The 20,105-nt window shown below is 37.0% G+C and overlaps 1 protein-coding gene across 1 annotated transcript in view; it reads left to right on the top strand.

Annotated features, from left to right (window-relative positions):
* The window catches only part of DNAH11 (dynein axonemal heavy chain 11), a 337,006-nt gene that overhangs the window by 128,040 nt on the left and 188,861 nt on the right, over nt 1-20,105 (top strand). The window contains exons 35-42 of the mRNA XM_073238711.1: nt 2,034-2,150; nt 8,573-8,711; nt 11,898-11,990; nt 13,344-13,538; nt 14,374-14,451; nt 16,374-16,506; nt 18,445-18,572; nt 19,589-19,737. Coding sequence (XP_073094812.1) covers nt 2,034-2,150; nt 8,573-8,711; nt 11,898-11,990; nt 13,344-13,538; nt 14,374-14,451; nt 16,374-16,506; nt 18,445-18,572; nt 19,589-19,737 — 1,032 coding nt within the window. The remainder of the gene's footprint in view (nt 1-2,033; nt 2,151-8,572; nt 8,712-11,897; nt 11,991-13,343; nt 13,539-14,373; nt 14,452-16,373; nt 16,507-18,444; nt 18,573-19,588; nt 19,738-20,105) is intronic.

Raw genomic sequence — 20,105 nt, 5'->3', positions numbered from 1 at the left:
CCAGATCCTAACTGCTCCCCAGCATTATGTCAGACTCTGAAAGATAAAACATGACTGACACTCAGGGTTGGATGGCTTACTTTCAGAACCAAGTATTACAGTACACAGTGTGGTTTTCTTTGCCACATTTTTTGTATACAGAGCAATCTGATTTATTTACCTATTTATACCTTCTACCCCATTTATTAGGGCATTTTGCTCAGCTAGCTCTCTTACCCATAGGAATGTTTCAGTCTCCCCATAGGAAAAGCTCATCTAGCCCCTTGAAACTATGAACCTATTGTAGAAGTTTCTAGTTACAGATACATCTGGATACTTCTACCTTCTAAAAAACCTCTTAATCCTCCCAACACAGAGCTCTAAGATACCCAGATGTCTGCACACTTACCTGCCCCTACTCTAATGCCATGTTAGAGAAGTTAGATTCTTTCCTTTTTGATCCCCAGACATATTTTATTTAGTTTTTGGTCAAAATATTTGATGTAACCCAGGTGTCATATGAGACCATCCTTTCTTAGAGATTTATATGACTGATACATTTAAGGATTTCTGAAAACTCTCAACCACATTTGCTGAGTCCCCTCATCTCCATGTCTGCATGTGAGTCATACCTATCCATCCTCATGCTAGCCCATACCCAGATGGCTAGGCCCCTTCAGGAGTTTTATTCAATTTGCATTTGAGCAATAAGGGGTATGGGACCATGCTTCAACCAGAAATCCGCCTTGCTGGCTCTATCTCATTGAGGTCCATCCCTTTGACTTGTGGCTACTTCTGCTACACACGATGGAAGAACTGTTGGTTTCCCTGCTACAACAGGCACTTCTCTCTGTGAGTAACCTGTCTGACCTGTCTGCTTTCTCTACCCTAGCCTGATATTCTGGGAATGAAGATTTCTCCATTCCTACCTTGACTATACAGAATCCTTTCTCTTGATTAACTAGTACCTAAGATGCTCTTGGTCCTAAAAAATTGTGGCTCTTTTCCCTCCCTATTCTGTGATGTACACCCAGCTCCTTAAATACTTCAGGCTTCCCCTTTCTCAACAAAAGAAAGCCTCTACTCTATCTCATTTACCCCCATTTGAAAATTTTCTTCTATTTGTTCTTCCATTTGGCCTCTATGAGCCTGTTATCATTCTGTTGCTCTGGCCATCAGCAGCCTAACTGGGCCCTTGCAAACTTTCTGGAAATGTCTCACTGTTTCTTGAATGCCTTCAAGTGATAATCATAGCAATAGAGTGAACACCTGTCAAGTATTTACTTTTCTAGTATTACATGTTCTAGGCACTGTACTCCTAGCCTTTATGTACAATCTCTTTTAATCCTCATATAATCCAATAAGGTAGGTAATACTATTATACCTTTCTTTTAATTAGATGAAGGAGTTGGGACATGCCTAAAGTGGCATAACTGGTCTCTGAATGCTCAGTCTGGCTCCAGAACCAGCTGTCATAACCACTACACTGTCCTACCTCTCAGTGGTGGTGAGCAGATATTTGTTGAATAAATGGAAGGAAGGGGGGCAGGTGAGCAAAGAGACAAAATAAAGCTTAAACAAGGAGTCGCTTTCTCCATCTGCAATATCCCATTCAAGGGATTGCAGCCCACATAGAAGGCAAAAATGGTTATCACCTTCCATTAACTGTTAAAGTAGTCAAGTCCTCATTCTTATATTTTAGCATACAAAATATGGCTATGCCAAAATGTAAAAGAATACTTCCCATACTTCTAATTCCTTTGGGGGAAGGGAGTTTACTTTTAATAAACATGCTTCAAAACATATGTATGCTTATGAATTTTAAAGCAAATTTAAAATTTTTCTCTTGCCTCTTTTAAGTTAATTCCCCATACCATTGTTGTGCTTCCTGTGACTTAGGTTAAATTTGTCTTTCCTTGAGTTCATGCAAATGAAACCATACAGAATAAACAGCTCCCTAATAATAATTTGCATTTTGCTGTGGTTTGCATTTGTCAATGTGCATTCATAGTCAATGAACACATTTAATTTCATCAACATTCTTCTTATGGTAGATTTGTATTTCTTGGGGAAGCTATCACACTGAAACCATCAGTTGGAATATTTATTACCATGAACCCAGGATATGCTGGTCGAACTGAATTACCGGAAAATCTCAAGGCTCTCTTCAGGCAAGTGTTAACGCTTTGCAGTTTAACATCTGGAGCACTCATGCCACCTAACGTTGCTGGTTCATGCTGTTAAACGATTTGTTTTTAACTTGAGAATTCCCATGAAAAACTTCTCATTATTCAGGATCCCCTTATAAAGAGAACTTTCACCATGATAAATTAATTCTTCTGAAATATGAAACTAGGACTCAAAATCATTACTTGAAAGTTACACAGAGTATTTGAACATTTCATACTTGCTCTTTTGTAATGATATTTTTATTATAAACATAATTTTCACAAATTATGGAACATTTGGGAAATACAGAAAATAATAAATAAAAAAATTACAGCTTTACCACCCAGAAATAAAGATGTTTTTTCTGGTCTCTTTTATAATTCATATTTTATGCAGTTAACATTAGGTTAGGCATAACTTTTATTTAGTTCTCATTTAATATTTTGACATACATAGTTAATCATATTATTGAAAATTCTTTGGAAATGTTGTTTTATGTAGCTCCAACCTAGTCTCTCCTATGGCTCATCTGTAATTTTCTTAACCATTCCCTATTTTTAACACATGGGGTTTGTGGTTTTCTTTTCAGTTTTTGATGATCATAAAATAGCAGGATGTAAACCCCTCTTCATATAAGTAGTTACCAGTATTTCAGATTATTATCCTATTTGAAGACATGCTTTCCAAAAATATACACTTGCTAGCAGTTGGTCAGAGATCCTGTGCTATTACTGCACCAGAACCAGTTATGTTTAACTCATATTTTGAATCAACCTTGTTCAGGTATAACTTCATACAAGAAAATGCACCCATTTAAGTGAATAGTTGGTGAAAACACTACCAAAACGAAGGTATCTCCAGCATCTCTGGAAATTCTCTTGTGCCTCTTTGAAGTTAATCCCCCATTATCATTGTTGTGCTTTCTGTAACAGGTTAAATTTGTCTTCCCTAGAGTTCAGTAAATTAAATCATGCCATATGAATTCACACGTGTTGTCTTCTTGAACATTATGACTTTGGGATTCATCCAAGTTGTTGAGGGTATCAGTAGTTCCTTCTTGTTACTGATTATTCTATTGCAGACATACTACAGTTTATTTTTCCATTTGCCAGTTGGTGGACTTTCGGGTTGTTTTCAGTTTGGGGCTATTATGAATAAAGCTCTATGAACATTCATGTACAATCTTTGTGTGCAGTTAAGTTTTCTTTGGGGTAAATATCTATAAATGGCATTGCTAAGTCACTTGGCAGATGTATGTTTGACTATTAGAATATGCCAGTCTGGTCTCCAAGATGTTTCTGCCATTTTACACCCTCACCATCAGTGTAGCAGAATTCCACTTGCTCTACATGCTTGTCAAAACTTGGTATTGTCCGTTTTTTTACTAAATTTTGCCCAATGTAATATATATGTAGTGGTATGTCATTGTGGGCTTAGCGTGCATCTCCATGATGGCCAATCATGTTGGATATCTTCTCATGTAATTTCTAGGCATTCCCATGTCCTCTTTTGTGAAGCACTGTATGCTGTGTACAATTGCTTTGTTAAATACATATACTGCAAATATTTTTCTCTCTTAATTTGTGGCTTGCCTTTTTATTTTAACGTGTCCATCAAAGAGAATTTTTTAATTTGATGAAATACAATTTGTTTTATTTATTTATTTTATATATCCTAATTAGGAAAACCTGACTAGCTCCAGGTTGCAAAAATGTTTTCTTCTAGAAGTTTTGTTTTATAGTTTTCATATAGGTTTTCCTTTTATCCTGTTCTTGTGTTGAACTATATATATTGATTGATTTTTCTAATGCTAAACAATTCTTCAGTGTTGCTTTCCTGGGATAAACTCCACTTGTTCAGGAGATATTTTTATATGTATTGGTGGATTCAATATGCTACTATTTTGTTAAAGATTTTTTTTTTAGTCTGTGCCATGAGGGGTATTGGTCTGCAGCATTTTTTCTTGCATTTCTGTCATCTGATTTTTGGCATCAGGGTAATGCTGACCTCATGAAATTTGTTGGCAAATGTTCCATTCCCTATTTACTTACCCCTTAAGTAGTTGATAGTAATCATTGAGGCTATTTGGGACTACATTTTTCTTTGTGGGTTTCTTTATGGTGATAAATGCAATTTCTTCAGTAAGTATGGAGTTATTCAGATTTGTAAAATTTCTTCTTGAATTAGTTTTGATAATTCACATGTTTTAAGGAATTTCTCCATGTTTTCTAGATGGTTGACTTTATTGGCCTTACTTGTTTATAATATACCCTTATTATCTGTAGTGATATCTTAAAATCCATGTCTGATATGGGTAATTTGTGTCTTCTCTCCCTTTTTTTCTTTGATGAGCTAGAGGCTTATCAGTTTTATTTTTTAAAAGCTCTTCAATATTCATAATATGTATCTTTATGCACAGTCTGTCTTCAAAATAATATATTATTCATATGATGTTAGAACCTCTATAGTTTCACATATAATGTAAGAACCTCTATCGTTTATAGTACAATCTATCAATTCTTTAAAGCTTAAAATTTGCTTGTCCATCTGAGTATTTAACCATATTTCATTTGTATTCCCAATTTTTATAGTATTTTTTAATGTACTTCATCTATTCAGAAACTTTCTTGGCTAGGTAACATGGAATGAGTATTTGAACATAACTGTTTTCCCTAATAGTCAATTTTTCTAGCAACCTTTATTGAATATTTTCCTTTCCTCATATATCAGCTTTCTCTGGCATAGCAATTTCAAAATGTCTATTTTTCTTGAAAAAATTTCTAGAGAATAGCTATCCTAGAAGTAAATATAAGGATTATACAATATTTTCATTTGAAAATTGTGCATCTTTCCAGTATCTTTACATTTGTATCCTATTTCGTCTCAACATGCTTTCATTAGGGTCTTAAAATTTGAAAATTTTTGTGACATTTTCATAAATTTGGTTTAACAAAGTAAAGCACCATTTATTTAAATGGGGGTGCTAAAAGTTTCAGGATACAAAATTGATACCCAGAAATCTGCAGCTTTCCTATACACTAACAATAAACTAATAGAAAGAGAAATCAGGAAGACAATTCCATTCACAATAGCATCAAAAAGAATAAAATACCTAGGAATAAACCTAACCAAAGAAGTGAAAGACCTATACCCTGAAAACTATAAGACACTCTTAAGAGAAATTAAAGAGGTCACTAACAAATGGAAACTCATCCCATGCTCCTGGCTAGGAAGAATTAATATCGTCAAAATGGTCATCCTGCCCAAAACAATATACAGATTCAATGCAATCCCTATCAAATTACCAACAGCATTCTTCAATGAACTGGAACAAATAGTTCAAAAATTCATATGGAAACACCAAAGACCCTGAATAGCTAAAGCAATCCTGAGAAGGAAGAATAAAGTGGGGGGGGGGATCTCACTCCCCAACTTCAAGCTCTACTACAAAGCCACAGTAATCAAGACAATTTGGTGCTGGCACAAGAAGAGAGACTCCAAACATTAACCCAAACATACATGGTCAACTAATATTCAATAAAGGGACCATGGACATACAATGGGGAAATGACAGTCTCTTCAACAGATGGTGCTGGCAAAACTGGACAGCTACATGTAAGAGAATGAAACTGAATCACTGTCTAACCCCATACACAAAAGTAAATTCGAAATGGATCAAAGACTTGAATGTAAGTCGTGAAACCATAAAACTCTTAGGAAAAAAACATAGGCAAAAATCTCTTAGACATAAACATGAGTGAGCTCTTCTTGAACTTATCTCCCCAGACAAGGAAAACAAACGCAAAAATGAACAAATGGGACTATATCAAGCTGAAAAGCTTCTGTACAGCAAAGGACACCATCAATAGAACAAAAGGTATCCTACAGTATGGGAGAATATATTCATAAATGACAGATCCGATAAAGGCTTGACATCCAAAATATATAAAGAGCTCACATGCCTCAACAAACAAAAAGCAAATAATCCAATTAAAAAATGGGCAGAGGAGCTGAATAGACAGTTCTCTAAAGAAGAAATTCAGATGGCCAACAGACACGTGAAAAAATGCTCCACATCGCTTGTCATCAGAGAAATGCAAAGTAAAACCACAATGAGATATCATTTCACACCAGTAAGGATGGCTACCATCCAAAAGACAAACAACAACAAATGTTGGCAAGGTTGTGGAGAAAGGGGAACCCTCCTACACTGCTGGTGGGAATGTAAATTAGTTCAACCATTGTGGAAAGCAGTATGGAGGTTCCTCAAAATGCTCAAAATAGAAATACCATTTGACCCAGGAATTCCACTTCCAGAAATTTACCCTAAGAATGAGCACTCCAGTTTGAAAAAGACAGATGCACCCCTATGTTTATCGCAGCACTATTTATAATAGCCAAGATATGGAAGCAACCTAAATGTCCATCAGTGAATGAATGGATAAAGAAGATGTGGTACATATACACGATGGAATATTACTCAGCTATAAGAAAAAAACAGATCCTACCATTTGCAACAACATGGATGGAGCTAGAGGGTATTATGCTCAGTGAAATAAGCCAGGTGGAGAAAGACAAGTACCAAATGATTTCACTCATATGTGGAGTATAAGAACAAAAGAAAACTGAAGGAACAAAACAGCAGCAAAAGCGCAGAACCCAAGAATGGGCTAACAGTTACCAAAGGGAAAGGGACTGGGGAGGATGGGTGGGAAGGGAGGGATAAGGGCGGGAAAAAAAAGGGGGCCTTATGATTAACATGTATAGTGTGTGTGGGGGGTGGCACAGGGAGGGCTGTGCAACACAGAGAAGACAAGTAGTGATTTTACAGCATCTTACTATGTTGATGGACAGTGACTGTGAATGGGTATGTGGGGGGGACTTGATGAAGGGGGGAGCCTAGTAAACATAATGTCCTTCATGTAATTGTAGATTAATGATACCAAAACAAATAAATAAATAAATAAATGGGGGTGCTAATACTTGTATCAGCGAAGTGTGAAAGACAATTTGGATGATGGAAGTCATATTCGTGAATGCCGGCAGAACGTATGAACCTCATGGTGTCATGCATGCTTCCACTGCCTACCTACCATGTGGCCCAGAGCAAGTGTTGTACTTCTCAGATCTTTAGTCTGCACCTCTGTGAAATGCAGATAGGAGGAAGAGCCATCTCCTATAATTGTGCAAATGAAGTAAGAGAATGCACAAAAAGCTTTTAGCATCCAGTATGGCATGAAGAAAGTACTCAGTAAATATTAATTCTCAATATTAAAGTAAGTACCAATTAATAAATTTGCTAGTCTTTTCTCTCTCCTCCTTACTCTTCATCTTTACAAGTTCTCTATATGATTGAATTAAAAATGTGGGAAAAGTGTGGAACCACTTTAGGTAGAAATATTCAATAACAGATTCAGAGAGACTTGGGAATGTTTAGGATGAAAAATCAGATGTGTGTGAAGTAGACTGTAATTATATTTACAAAAGTAGGTGGAAAATATTGGAATATACATTTTAAACAGTTTAACAGCTTTACTTACTCTGGTCCCTTCTTTGCATTTGACTTTAGTTGAGTGGAATTGTTTCAAGTGTTTCTTTTAATGGCAGTTGTCTTTGGGGAGGACTTTCTGGAAGTCTCCCTGCCAAAGAAAAGGGATTTAAAAGTTAAGTTTTGGTAAATTTTCATCTTAAAAATCTAACCAAGCTGGTTTCAGGCATGGTGTGCTAAGATGGCGTTTATGAAGTTGAAAGAGTTGTTGGTTAAATTTTCATTATTTTTGTTGGTTGTTTCAGCATGGTCACTAATAAAAAGGAAATTATATAAACTTATTAAATATATTTTTTTAAAAAGTGGTAAACACTAAAAACTCAGCACTTCCTTATTACTCCATTTTATTAATATTTATACTCTGGGGTTATTTCTGTTGTGTCTGTGTGGTGGTTTGCTATTGTGCATCATCTCTTCCCAACTTCATGTTTAGTGATGTTGTGTTGGTAGATTGAAATCAGCCATGGTAAAAGTATTTATTCCATGGAAGTAAGCAAAAGTTATTATTTGGAGAGCCATTTGTTAAACCTTTACCAGCACAGTACTGGCCAAAGGTAAAGGCTGGCCTTTGACACAAATCATCACTCCTCTTTCTGCAGTAACAGCTTACACTAGCAGTTTACCAGATACACCCACAAATGTCCCTTAAACTCTTACACCTGCCATTTTCAGACTTTCCATCTTATTCGATATATCCAGTGTAACTAATGGACATTTTTAGTTGAAGTAAAGGGTCTTGTTAGCTGTGATTGACAGAGGTAATTGTGACCTGCTTGGGAATGGTTAGAATGTTGGTACAAATTAATCATTCTATTTCAGCAATTTGTACTTATTACTTATCACATTTTAAAACTAAATTTCATATTTACTTTTTAGACCCTGTGCCATGGTGGCCCCTGACATTGAGCTAATCTGTGAAATCATGTTGGTAGCTGAAGGTTTTGTGGACGCACGCTCATTAGCCCGAAAGTTCATTACATTGTACACACTCTGCAGGGAGCTCCTCTCCAAGCAGGTGAGGAGCCTTTTATTTTTTTCTCAGTTTTTACATCCCACTAAACCAGTTTTGAAATATGGATGCTGGTTAATTTATCACACCAGTTACAGTTAGCTATTTAGGACTAATTTTATATTTTCCATATAATTTTGAAATTCTTAATTTTTTTCTGAAATTAAACTTGATGCAGTTTTATGTCTAATGGTTTAGTTATACTTAATGCAGTTCTTATCAACGGGCTATGTGATTTTCTTTAAACTTTACCAATGCTGTAATTACATATGGGATTTTATGATTCCTCTCTTGGTGACAATACTATTTTCTAGTGGGAGAGGGCAGGAATCTTCTTAAGAGTCAGGTGGAGTTGATTTTCTGAAGAACCCCTCAAAAAATATTAAATTAAAAATTTTTTCACTTGTTAAGCTTTTATTTGAAGGTAGCATTGGCATTTTTGTTTTTTGTTTTCACTTTTGCCCCACATTTTCTAGTCTCTGAAATGGGTCAAACCTACATATTTTTTTACTTTCCAGTCACTAGCATCTTGCTGATTCAGGGAAGTTGCTGATGTGCCTCAGACATTACATATGTATCAGCATCACTATTTTTTAATGACCTTTCATTAATTCCTGGTGACATTATTTTGCATCTGTTCCAGGATGTAAGTATTAAAATATCAGTTACAACCATATAGTTACCTGTCCTGTCAGATATAGTCACTTTAAATTACCCATATTGGGGGTGAAATTTGGAAACTGAGAGAGAAATTCATGTTGTCATTTCAATAACTATGTATTTACATTCTGGGGGGAAATCATAGCAAATGTAACAGTATGGAGAATGTTAATGACATTTTCATGGAAAATGGAAAGTGTTATTTGCTAAAAACAGCTTGCCCAACTGTAGATGTTATCTACAACTTGCATGTATTTTATATTTTTTTGCTATACTGTGTGTTTTATATACATATAAAGAAACTGAAAATACATTGTGGTTTATAACATTTGCCTCTGAGTAATAGAATTGTATTTTTTTTCTCCTTGTTCTTGTTGGTGATATCCTTTGTACTTTTTCAATGAGCCCATTTCAATTTTATAATGGGAAAAGGCTAGAAGAAAAAATGTTATTGAACCCAGGAAACACGAAGTTGCAACCATATGCATTCCTAGTGGTAATGTCTGAACATATAGTGAGCATTTACTGTATCTCAGTAATATGTTTATCACTGACAGCAGTGAAGAGAGGAAACACGGAACAAATAAAACAAACACTCAGGTGTCTGACTTCAGAGTACTTGAGAGATTCAGTTTACATGAAATAATAATTGGAAGAAAATGGAAGATGAAAAGATGACTACAGTGCCGAGGAAGAAAGGAACCAACGTTCCTGAGCATGTGCCATGTGTTATCTTTTAAAATCTTTACAAGAACTTCATGAGTTTGGTATCATTTGCTTCATCTTACAGATGAGGAAACTGAGTGAAGTAATCTGTCCAAAGTCAATAACTAACAAATGGTAGAAAGAAGATTTAAATTCAGTTCTTTTTAATCCTTTCTAAGACACTTATTTCCAGTTACCAAATTAAGATGTTCAGACTAAAGACAGAATAGCTAAGGAAAAGACTTCTTCAACTCAGAGAAACGGGCTGGATGAGATGAGTCAAAGAAATCTGCCCAGAACAGAAGATCTGTATTAGGAACACAGTCCACTGATACTTTTCTTTGTTGTAGGGATGAATGGGAATCAGTAGACATTTTGGACTGAACGAATAGCATAATGCAAAAGGAGAAGACTATTTCAGCAGTTGTTTGCAATGTCCTGTTTAGGAGAGTTACCAAGTACTCTCAAATCTGTGTCCAGAATTTCTTCTATACCCTTTAGTATCAATTTAGCCCTCTCCTTGATCTCCCTGGCCTCCAAACTGTGGTTCTTCCCCCTCTCCTTGGCTCCTCAAGCTCTGGTCTATTTCTGCATTAGTGTCTTTCAAATAATTTTTACCATGACCCACATTAACAAATATGTTCTTCGTTGAGAATCAGCACAGATACATGAGCACGTGCTTGCATGCACACACACAAACACACACACAGGCACAACTGAAACAAAAGTTTTTACTGAACCCTTCTTATCCTTATTATTTGCAATGCATTCTGGTTTTTTGTTTATTCTATTCATTCTGTTCTATTACCAATAAAATGATGGTCAAGACCCATTAAGTTGATATTAGCCACTAGTGGACTGAAGGGCATATTTATACATGTATATATTGTTTCATTGTCCACAAACCATTAACTCATTTTTGTAATGGGAAAAGGCTAGAAGAAAAAAATGTTATTGAACCCAGGAAACACAGAGCTGCAACCATACACATTCCCAGTGGTAATTTCTGAACATGTAGTGAGCATTTACTATGTCTCAGTAATATGTTACTCCTGTAACAACCTTGTAAAATGGGTAGATACTTTTATCTACCTTTTTGTAATGATAATACTAAGGGTAGGTGACTTTTCCCCTGGTACGGTTGAGACATTTGAGACAAGGGTTGGTGCTATGTGAATTGTAGATGGAAGGCTAAGGAGAGAAGGCCAGTTATGTATAAACAGTTAATTCAGGGCACCTTTACTGAGCCTCTCCCCTTGCACTGCACTGTGCAGGGACCTAGAAGACACAAGTGGGTCGGTAATAGAGCTGAGAGCCTGTGAAAGGCATCTTCTGTAGGGATAATATGGAACTCTTAGATGTATTGGTTTATCATTGAATTTTAATAATACAGTTTTGATTATATTCAGTGCGAGCATCTGAGTGATTAAGAGGTAGAGCAATTAAAGCAGTTAGAGATCTGTCCTTGTACAGTTAGAGAAGTGTGCTTGTGGTTGGAGGTAAACACAGAAAGAACTTGAACTTCTGAGTTAGCAGGTTTATTGAGAGAGAAGATCAAGAGAGGCAGATGGAGCCCTGGGCAAACACTGCACCTAAATACTGTGAAAAGATGAGGTTTGCTGACAGAGGCAGAGAATCAGATGAGAGTAGCAGAAAGGCACTGAAGGGGCAGGGTTTGTACAGTTTCACAGAGGAGAAGAAACTATTACTTGACAGCATTAAACCATGTATTTTTCTGAACTCTTTTCTGTTTCAGCTTTTACTTCTGGAATGAGAATCTTATTCCCTCAAAATTTTTGAGAAAATATACCTGTGTTTTGATTTTAGGATCATTATGACTGGGGACTTCGTGCTATTAAATCTGTCTTGGTTGTGGCCGGCTCCCTGAAACGAGGAGATAAAAATAGACCTGAAGACCAGGTACTGCGGTGCTGATGTGACTTTGTTGACTGAGTGGGTGCACACAGCTTCATACAGCAAAAGCATAGACCTGGATGGAAGGCCATGCAGAGCACAACTTCTAAAAAATGTAACATCTATTTTTAATGTAGGATATTTTGAGCACTGGCATTTCTCATGTTATAAAAGAGAAGTATTATTGAGCATGAGGATATGAATATAGGAAAGAAAATATGATTTTATCAGTGTTTCTGAAATATTAACCACAAAAAGTATTTTGGCTGACATAATCAAATAATTTAGTAATCGCTGTTTGATTTCCTCTGAGGCACATTTAGAAAATCTGATTGAGTTTGGATATTAATCTTGAAAAAGGCAGAGAAGATATAATCTAATGAAAGAAAGTCTGTCCATTTTGTGGGATGTAGGATGGGCATGAAGAATGAAAAGCTTAGTTGGTTATTCAGAGCTACTGGCTAAATGTTCTATCCTTCCTGGGGAGAAACAGCAGCCTTTTTCTCTAATTTTTTCTCAGCATTTTTCTCTATTAAATAAGTAGCAAGAGTGAGGATATATACCCCTATATGTGAAATCTGTATAGTTTGAGAAGATGAAAAAGTAGATCCATTCTTATGGGTTTCTTTCTATGTTGAAGGATATTTATTATATGATTTTCTGTTTTTCCAATAGTTTTTTCTCTTCTCAGACACAGTTCCTGACTGGGTTGGGATTTTCTTGCATATATTTGTTCTCCTGTTATACTGTTGTTATTGTTGGAACACTTACCTATTTCTGCAAAAGTCATCCTAATGTTCAAGTCACTGCTTTTGAAATCTAAAACCTTTGGTTTTCAGCCATTAGAGGGAAAAAAAACCAAACTAAAAATAGTTAAGTGTGTCATTCTGAGATTCTCAGGTTAACAAAATGATCTGATGGGCCAGGTTACTTTATATCCTGGGGTTTGAGGGTTAAGGAGAGAAGGACCTCAGACCCTTTCTCAAGATCCAAAACAGATCATGGGCGGAGAAGGAGCAGGGCCCCCTTTGCTAACTTGAGTCTGAGGTTTGTCCATGGTACCAGCAGAGCCTTCTCATGTTCTGAGATGTGACCTTGTAAGCATTTGACTTCCCTGTAGTTAGAATGCCATCCAAATGGAGACCAGTACCAATATCTTCTGCTTTAGATGTGAGGATTAAAAATGCCATCTTTCTTCATGTAATTTACAGCTTCTCAGCTGCTTTCTGCTTTGTTCATCTGCACTGAAAAGAAAGCAAAATACAAATTTCACAGTGGAAAATAACCATCTTTAGCTGTGTAGGGTTTGTTATACCTTTATAGGCTTTTTTATAAAGTGTTTTCTGTTCTCCTTCCTAGGTCCTCATGAGAGCATTAAGGGACTTCAATATGCCTAAAATAGTGACTGATGACATCTCTGTGTTTCTGGGCCTGGTCAGTGACCTGTTTCCAGCCCTGGATGTGCCCCGGAGGAGGACACCATACTTTGAAGAGATGGTCAGGCAGTCCACCCTGGAGCTCCGCCTGCAGCCCGAGGAGAGCTTCATCCTCAAAGTAAAAGGAGCATTTGCTTTCCATGGCAGCCCTCGGGTGCACAGTGAAAATAACTGTATTTAAGTGATCCTGAACCAAAACATCAATTTATGTTTATGTCGATCTTTCTACCATCTTAGGATATACTTCAAGCATTCTAATATGACAGTTTTTAGTAAAGGAAATATAAATCATTATTTTGTAGTCCCATGCTTCACAAAGGCAAAAACACAGATATGGTAAAATCGAATCATACTTTTCATTCATTTCCTTGTTTCTTGGTGACAAGCATCAAAAATTAAGTTTGCTCTCCCTTCTCTCCATTTTGGAGAAAATTGGAAGTAAAACCATTCATCATGTTTTTAATGGGGGAGCTGGCATGTGTACATATATGGTGTCATCACCAAAGACTTGTGCCAGTGCCTGCTCAATGTGGGAGTAGTGAACACTTGGACAGTCAAAGCACAGGGTGTCTGTGTTAGATATTTTAAAGATATAAGACACTACTGAGTTGTAGATCTTGGTCATATTCTGTTTTTGTTCAACACTTCATGAAGACTCACTGACTTTGCGACTACTTCCTACCATGTACAAGTACTACTGCACTTCTGCCTGCATCAGGAACTCACCAAGTCCTGGTTTTTTGTTTTAATTCTTGCCCCCGTGCTCTAGGTTGGAAGATGGAGGAGAAACTGTGCTTTACACTTGTCATTGATCTTAACTTTCCTGGACCATCAAGTTGGCAGTGGGGTCTGGCTTAGGTTGTAGGGAAAGAATTGGACAAAAATGGGTAGTTTGTTTGTTTTTTGATCACCAACTCGTTAAAGGAAACCTGTGACGCTTGTTCTGTCTGCAGGTTGTCCAGCTTGAGGAGCTGGTGGCTGTGCGGCACTCCGTCTTTGTGGTCGGAAGTGCAGGCACCGGGAAGAGTAAGGTACAGTGAACTGCCTGTTAGCTTTCAGCCACGGAGGGAACACTTTGTTTTGGGGGGTGAGTGGGGTGCCTATCTTCATTTCTATTTAAGAGTTCCTTTCAGTGAAGTCCTCCATAATTTCAAGTTAGAATCTGAGACTCTAATACTGCTTTTCATCAAGTGACACTATTTTGCTTTATGTTAGGGGCAGGGAGAGAGTAACCAATAGACCATCATATTCCAGCAGGAGTAAGCTGAGGAGACACTGGGTTTTCCACATTTATCAAAACTACTTTCTTATACTTCTCCAAGGTGCCCTAGATTCTCCTCCCCTTATCACTAGGAAAAATTCCAAATATTGTTCTCCAATACTTCTTCATAAATATAGCCCTTCTTAGGGCCAAAAAAAACCTGGAAAGAAAGGAAGCAACAAAAGCCACATTTTTGAGGTCCCCATTATGTGCTGTGCTAAGGGCATTATGTGTGATTTGCGGTGCACAGTGATGATATTCTATGGGTATTATTAACCCCATTTTTATTTCAGTGCTTGATTTTGTTTGGTCTTACTGACAGTCCTGGAAACATACTGATGTTCTTGGTTGACAGACACTATATGCAGAACTACATATATTTTAATTCAGGGTTCTAGGGTATAAACATATTTGGTAGCCAAAGTCTAAAAATAATCAGAGTGGGCATATGAGACTTCAGAGCATGGCTATGTATAGAACTTGCTAGTATATTTAGAGCAGAACCTATGGTAGAAAAATTGTACAAGGAGGCTCTGTAAAGGGATTTTTCCAGTGAAAAATGTAATAATTGAAATATTGAAGTAGATAACTGATAGACTTGTAATTATTTTGTTACAGTACGTTTCAGATGTGGGCCATGGTTCAAGGAAGGATAAAGTTAAATTCTATAACTTCCAGTAGATTAATGGTTTCTAAAAAATATAAGCCTAATATTCCAAAGGCATTCAATTTCTTTCATCTAGTCTTCACTGATTTTGTTCTATTCGCACCAAAGCTCAGGACCATGTTACTTAGTAACTTATTATCCCAAAGTATTTGGCAATTATTTATAATTCCTTCAAACCTCTTGGGTAGATGAGGGTGATAAATATCTACAACAAAACAAATGGCTTTTCAGAAAAAGCAAAAAAAAAAAGTTGGGGCAGATATGTGGGTTAAAGTGTCAATTAATTAAGCAGACAGACGTTAAGCACCTGCCTGTGAATTCTTATTATCAAGGCTGCTTTCCTCAATTACCTGGATCGGGGTTTGGCAGCCTTGAGTGCTGTTGACATTCTGGATTGAACGATTCTCTCTGTTGCAGGGCTGCACTGTGCATTGTAGGAGGTGTAACAGCACCCCTAGTCTCTGCCCACTAGATGCCCAGTAGGGTGCTCTCATCCAAGTCCAGACAATCTCCTGTTGAGAACTATTGCTCTCAGGCACTAGATCTTAAAGTGCCTACAGACCAGTCTTATGGCATCACCTGGGTCCTTACTACAAATGCAAATTATCTGTCCCACCCTAGACATACTGAATTAAAAAGCTCCAGATTGCACCTAGCAATCTGTGTTTTAACACCCTCTAAGCAATTCTGATGTGGGCTACATTTTTAGAACAATCTAAATAATGCAGGCAGAGTGGATTTTAATAATACTTTGCAAACATAGTTAAAAATCTCCTATGATAGAGTGATTTCTGTAGTCTACATTGTTTAGAGAATTAGGCAAACTGATCCTAAAGGATTGTAAGATTAAACTTTTCAAAATGGTAATGAAAATGTACACATATACATTTTTTCCCTCTTCAATCTTAATACACACAGGATATCTGGAAACATATAATGAATAAGGACAGTCCACAGAAATCTTTTGTTTCCATTTGCCTTGCATTAGTATTAATTTTCTCAGCTTTTTTCCTTTTTCCCTTCAGATTTTGAGAACACTGAACCGAACATATGTCAACATGAAACAAAAACCTATTTGGAATGACTTAAACCCTAAAGCAGTGACAACAGATGAACTCTTTGGATTCATACATCATGCTACCCGGGAATGGAAAGATGGCAAGTAGTATTTTCCCTTTTGAAGTGCTAAAAATTTCTCTTTTTTTTAATCCAGAAAACCATTTCCCAGTTGAAGCCAATTTTAGTCATAGTCTTAGATTTACTGTTTACGTGTTGGCATTATTGGAAATATAGCAGCTCACAAGAGCCTTTATAACCTATAAATTAAAACTAGATTTGAATAAGTGGTCAATTTGCATTCAGCACATTCATGCTCAGAGCTATGTATTTTATCCCACGTCAATTATGTCAGGGCTCCCTGCAAACCGTGAAAGGAGTCAACATGAAGGCTTCGGGCAACATTATAAAGTACTTGCTACGAGACACTGAGTTTCAGGCATGCTTTATTCTAGGTGCAGGGAACAAAAGCCAGGGGGGATTTTCTTGCCCTGGAATTATTTATAGACCAGCAGATCATTTTGTCAAAATCTGTCTTTACTTCCCATTTTAGTAAACACACCAGCCTTGGCATCACACTTGAGTCCTTTCTGCCTTTCACACCCTACAGTTGACTTCATAGCAAATCCTGTGGGCTTTACCTTTAAAATAGATATCATATTCTAGGAATTCTTGCCCTCCTGGTGGCTGCCACCTTAGTCCAAGCCACCATCACCTCTTGCCTGTATGACTGCACTAGTCCCCTCACTGTTCTTGCAACCCATATAGCAGACATAGGGCATTCTTCCAAATGTTAGTTCTCTGCTTATGATTTCCAGTAGGTTGCATCACCCTTAGAACCTGTGTCACAAAGGCACTGGGTGATTAGATCCCCTTCCTCATCTTGGACCTCATGTCCTGCTCTGCCCTTCACTTGCTATAATCCATACACTCTGGCCTCTGGGCTCTTCCTTGAATATGCCAAGCATCCTCCTATCACAGGCCTTTGCACATGATGTCCCCACCATGTGCAGCACTGCAGCATGGTTTGCTCCTTTGTTATTGAAGTATCTGGTCAAACATCACCTCAGAGAAGACTTCCCTGGTAATCCTGTTTGCAGGAGCACACCTTGTCATCCATCCTTTTATCATGTAGTTACTATTTCCTTAATTTGTGGAACAATCAAAATTTACTCTGTTACCTTTCTTTTTTTTTTTTTTCAAAGGACTGTGGCAGGAAGAGAATAATTTTACTTTATGCTGAAAATCTGTGCAAGCCATTCAGTTCAGTGACCATTAGGAAAGGTTGCTGGCTGGCCTTTTTGTGAAACATAATGGCAGGTTCTACAACATACTGTCACTTTATTTTGCACAAAATAATCCACAGAGGAACCAAAACTTTCCACATACATAGTTTCTTCCCATGCTGTTTACTTGAGTTTTGAAGGATCAGCAGCTATTAGATGTGCCATGTAACACACACAATACTTAGATATGTAGTAATCACAAAAAGGACTACAGATTTAAAATATTTTTATCCATACATCTTGTGAAGTAATGATAATATAATGCCAATGACCAAACTTCTCAAAGAAGAGTATAGCTCTTCTGTATGTATTAGCTTTAGAATCCTGCCCTTTGAATATTGTTATAGAAAAATAGAGAAAGGTGAAATAAACTACTGTTTGGCCTGACATAGAAACTGAATGTATGTAATGAAAAAGAATAACATTTTCATTTAGTCTAATTGTTGAGTTTCATGTACATAACCTTCAAAAAATTCCCACAACTATTCTTCAAGGACGGTATTGTCATTTTTTGACATGAGGAATCTCAGCCAGGGATATTTAGGAACCTACTCACAGAAGTGGTATTTGCTGATTGGTCTGGAGCCCAGGTATTGCTTTAAAGATGTTATGCATTACCCACCAGGAAGAGGCAGCAATTTACAGAAAATTTATTTACTTAATAAAATAACTTCCAGTAGAAGTAATACAAATTTGTTTTAGAAATAAACAGCACTCAACTCCATTATTGGGATTGTTTACTCTTAATTTATAGGTCTCTTCTCATCTATTCTGCGAGAACAAGCAAATCTTATGCACGATGGACCAAAATGGATAGTCCTGGATGGGGATATTGATCCCATGTGGATTGAATCACTAAATACTGTCATGGATGATAACAAGGTGAGTAATGCCTCCATGCTCAATCTTAAACATAACACTTGGAGATTACGGAGTTCCATTCACTTGTAGGTTTTAATAATAGCTTTTAATCATTAAGCTGATGTTTTTCATGTAATTACTACTTTGATAGGTGGCATTTTCCTCATTCTTCTAATTCTCTTAATTTCATTGTTACAGAATTTAAGAGAATACATTTTTCTTGTCTGTATAAATTTGACCCTTAAAGAGAGAGTTATGTATCCAAGAATTTAGTTCAAACACATCTTACTGTTAGAACTAAGCATAACTTAGTACATCATATTTTATCTTTGATTAAGAATGGAATACTTGGATAATAAAAGGATGAGTTTGTTCCCTATGCTAATTGGTAAAATTTAGCTTTTGAAATTAAGTAGTTCTTATAGCTATAGTATAAATGCATTCCTAAGCATTTGGCTATGGTTAATCCAGTATTCCCAGCAAATACAAAAGGTGATGGTACAGATCTGTAAGATGCCAGTTAAGCGACACCAGGTCTATTGTTAGGATCAGGAGAAAGAAATCAGTAATCATCATTGCTGCAAAGTAGAATTTGTAACCCCCTTTAACAGTAATTAGTGCTTTCTGAGCTAAGACATTTGCTCATCACAAAATACAGGTCTGACATCTTTATACTTGGATGAGTTTCTATAGGACAATTGATAATTGTGGCATTTCAGATTCTAAAGAAAGTTTTTTATGGTATTTAGGCCTTTTCATGTAATCAACCCTTAGGACAAATATCTTATATTTAGTACTAATTACCACAACTATTCAAAGGTTGGTGTGAATGAGTCCATGCTGGTGAGTGTGGTCAAGGGGCAGTGAGGTGAGGGTCACTCATGAGCTGCGATCTTTGTCCAGACCGCACTTCTAGCTCTGGACAGTGAGCTTTGGCGTTTCTGTGGGGGACGGGCTGCGTGCTGTTCGGGTAATTCAGCGCATTGCTGTGGCTCCCCGGTGACACGGCCTCTCTTCTGCTGTGCTGCTCTGCCCAGGTGCTGACCTTGGCCAGCAACGAGCGCATAGCCCTTACTCCCTCAATGCGGCTGCTCTTCGAAACTCATCACTTAAGGACAGCAACCCCGGCTACTGTTTCTAGAGCTGGTATTCTATATGTGAACCCCCAAGATTTGGGCTGGAATCCGTGAGTATTCTTTTTTAAAATAAATTATAAAAACATACAATACAAAATTCACTATTTTAACCATTTTTATAAGTGTAGTTCAGTGACATTAAGTGCATTCACATGCACTTGTGATGTGCATGTGATGGCTGTGCAGCCGTCACCAACACCTATCGTCATAACCTTTCTCATCTTCCCAAACTGAAGCCCCATACCCATTGAGCGATAACTTCCCAGGACTCCCGGCCTCCAGTGCTTTTCTGTTCTCTCTCTCTCTCTGAACTCACATGCTCTAGGTATCGCTTATAAATGTAATTACATAGTAATTGTTCTTTTGTGAGTGGATTATTTCACTTAGCTAAATAATGTTTCAGAATCTGTCCATGTAA

The sequence above is a fragment of the Manis javanica genome, chromosome 6 (genome assembly GCF_040802235.1).
Source record: "Manis javanica isolate MJ-LG chromosome 6, MJ_LKY, whole genome shotgun sequence".
NCBI classification, from domain to species: Eukaryota; Metazoa; Chordata; class Mammalia; order Pholidota; family Manidae; genus Manis; species Manis javanica.
The sequence above is the reverse complement of the archived record's forward strand: the minus strand, read 5'-3'. Positions and strand labels throughout refer to the sequence as shown.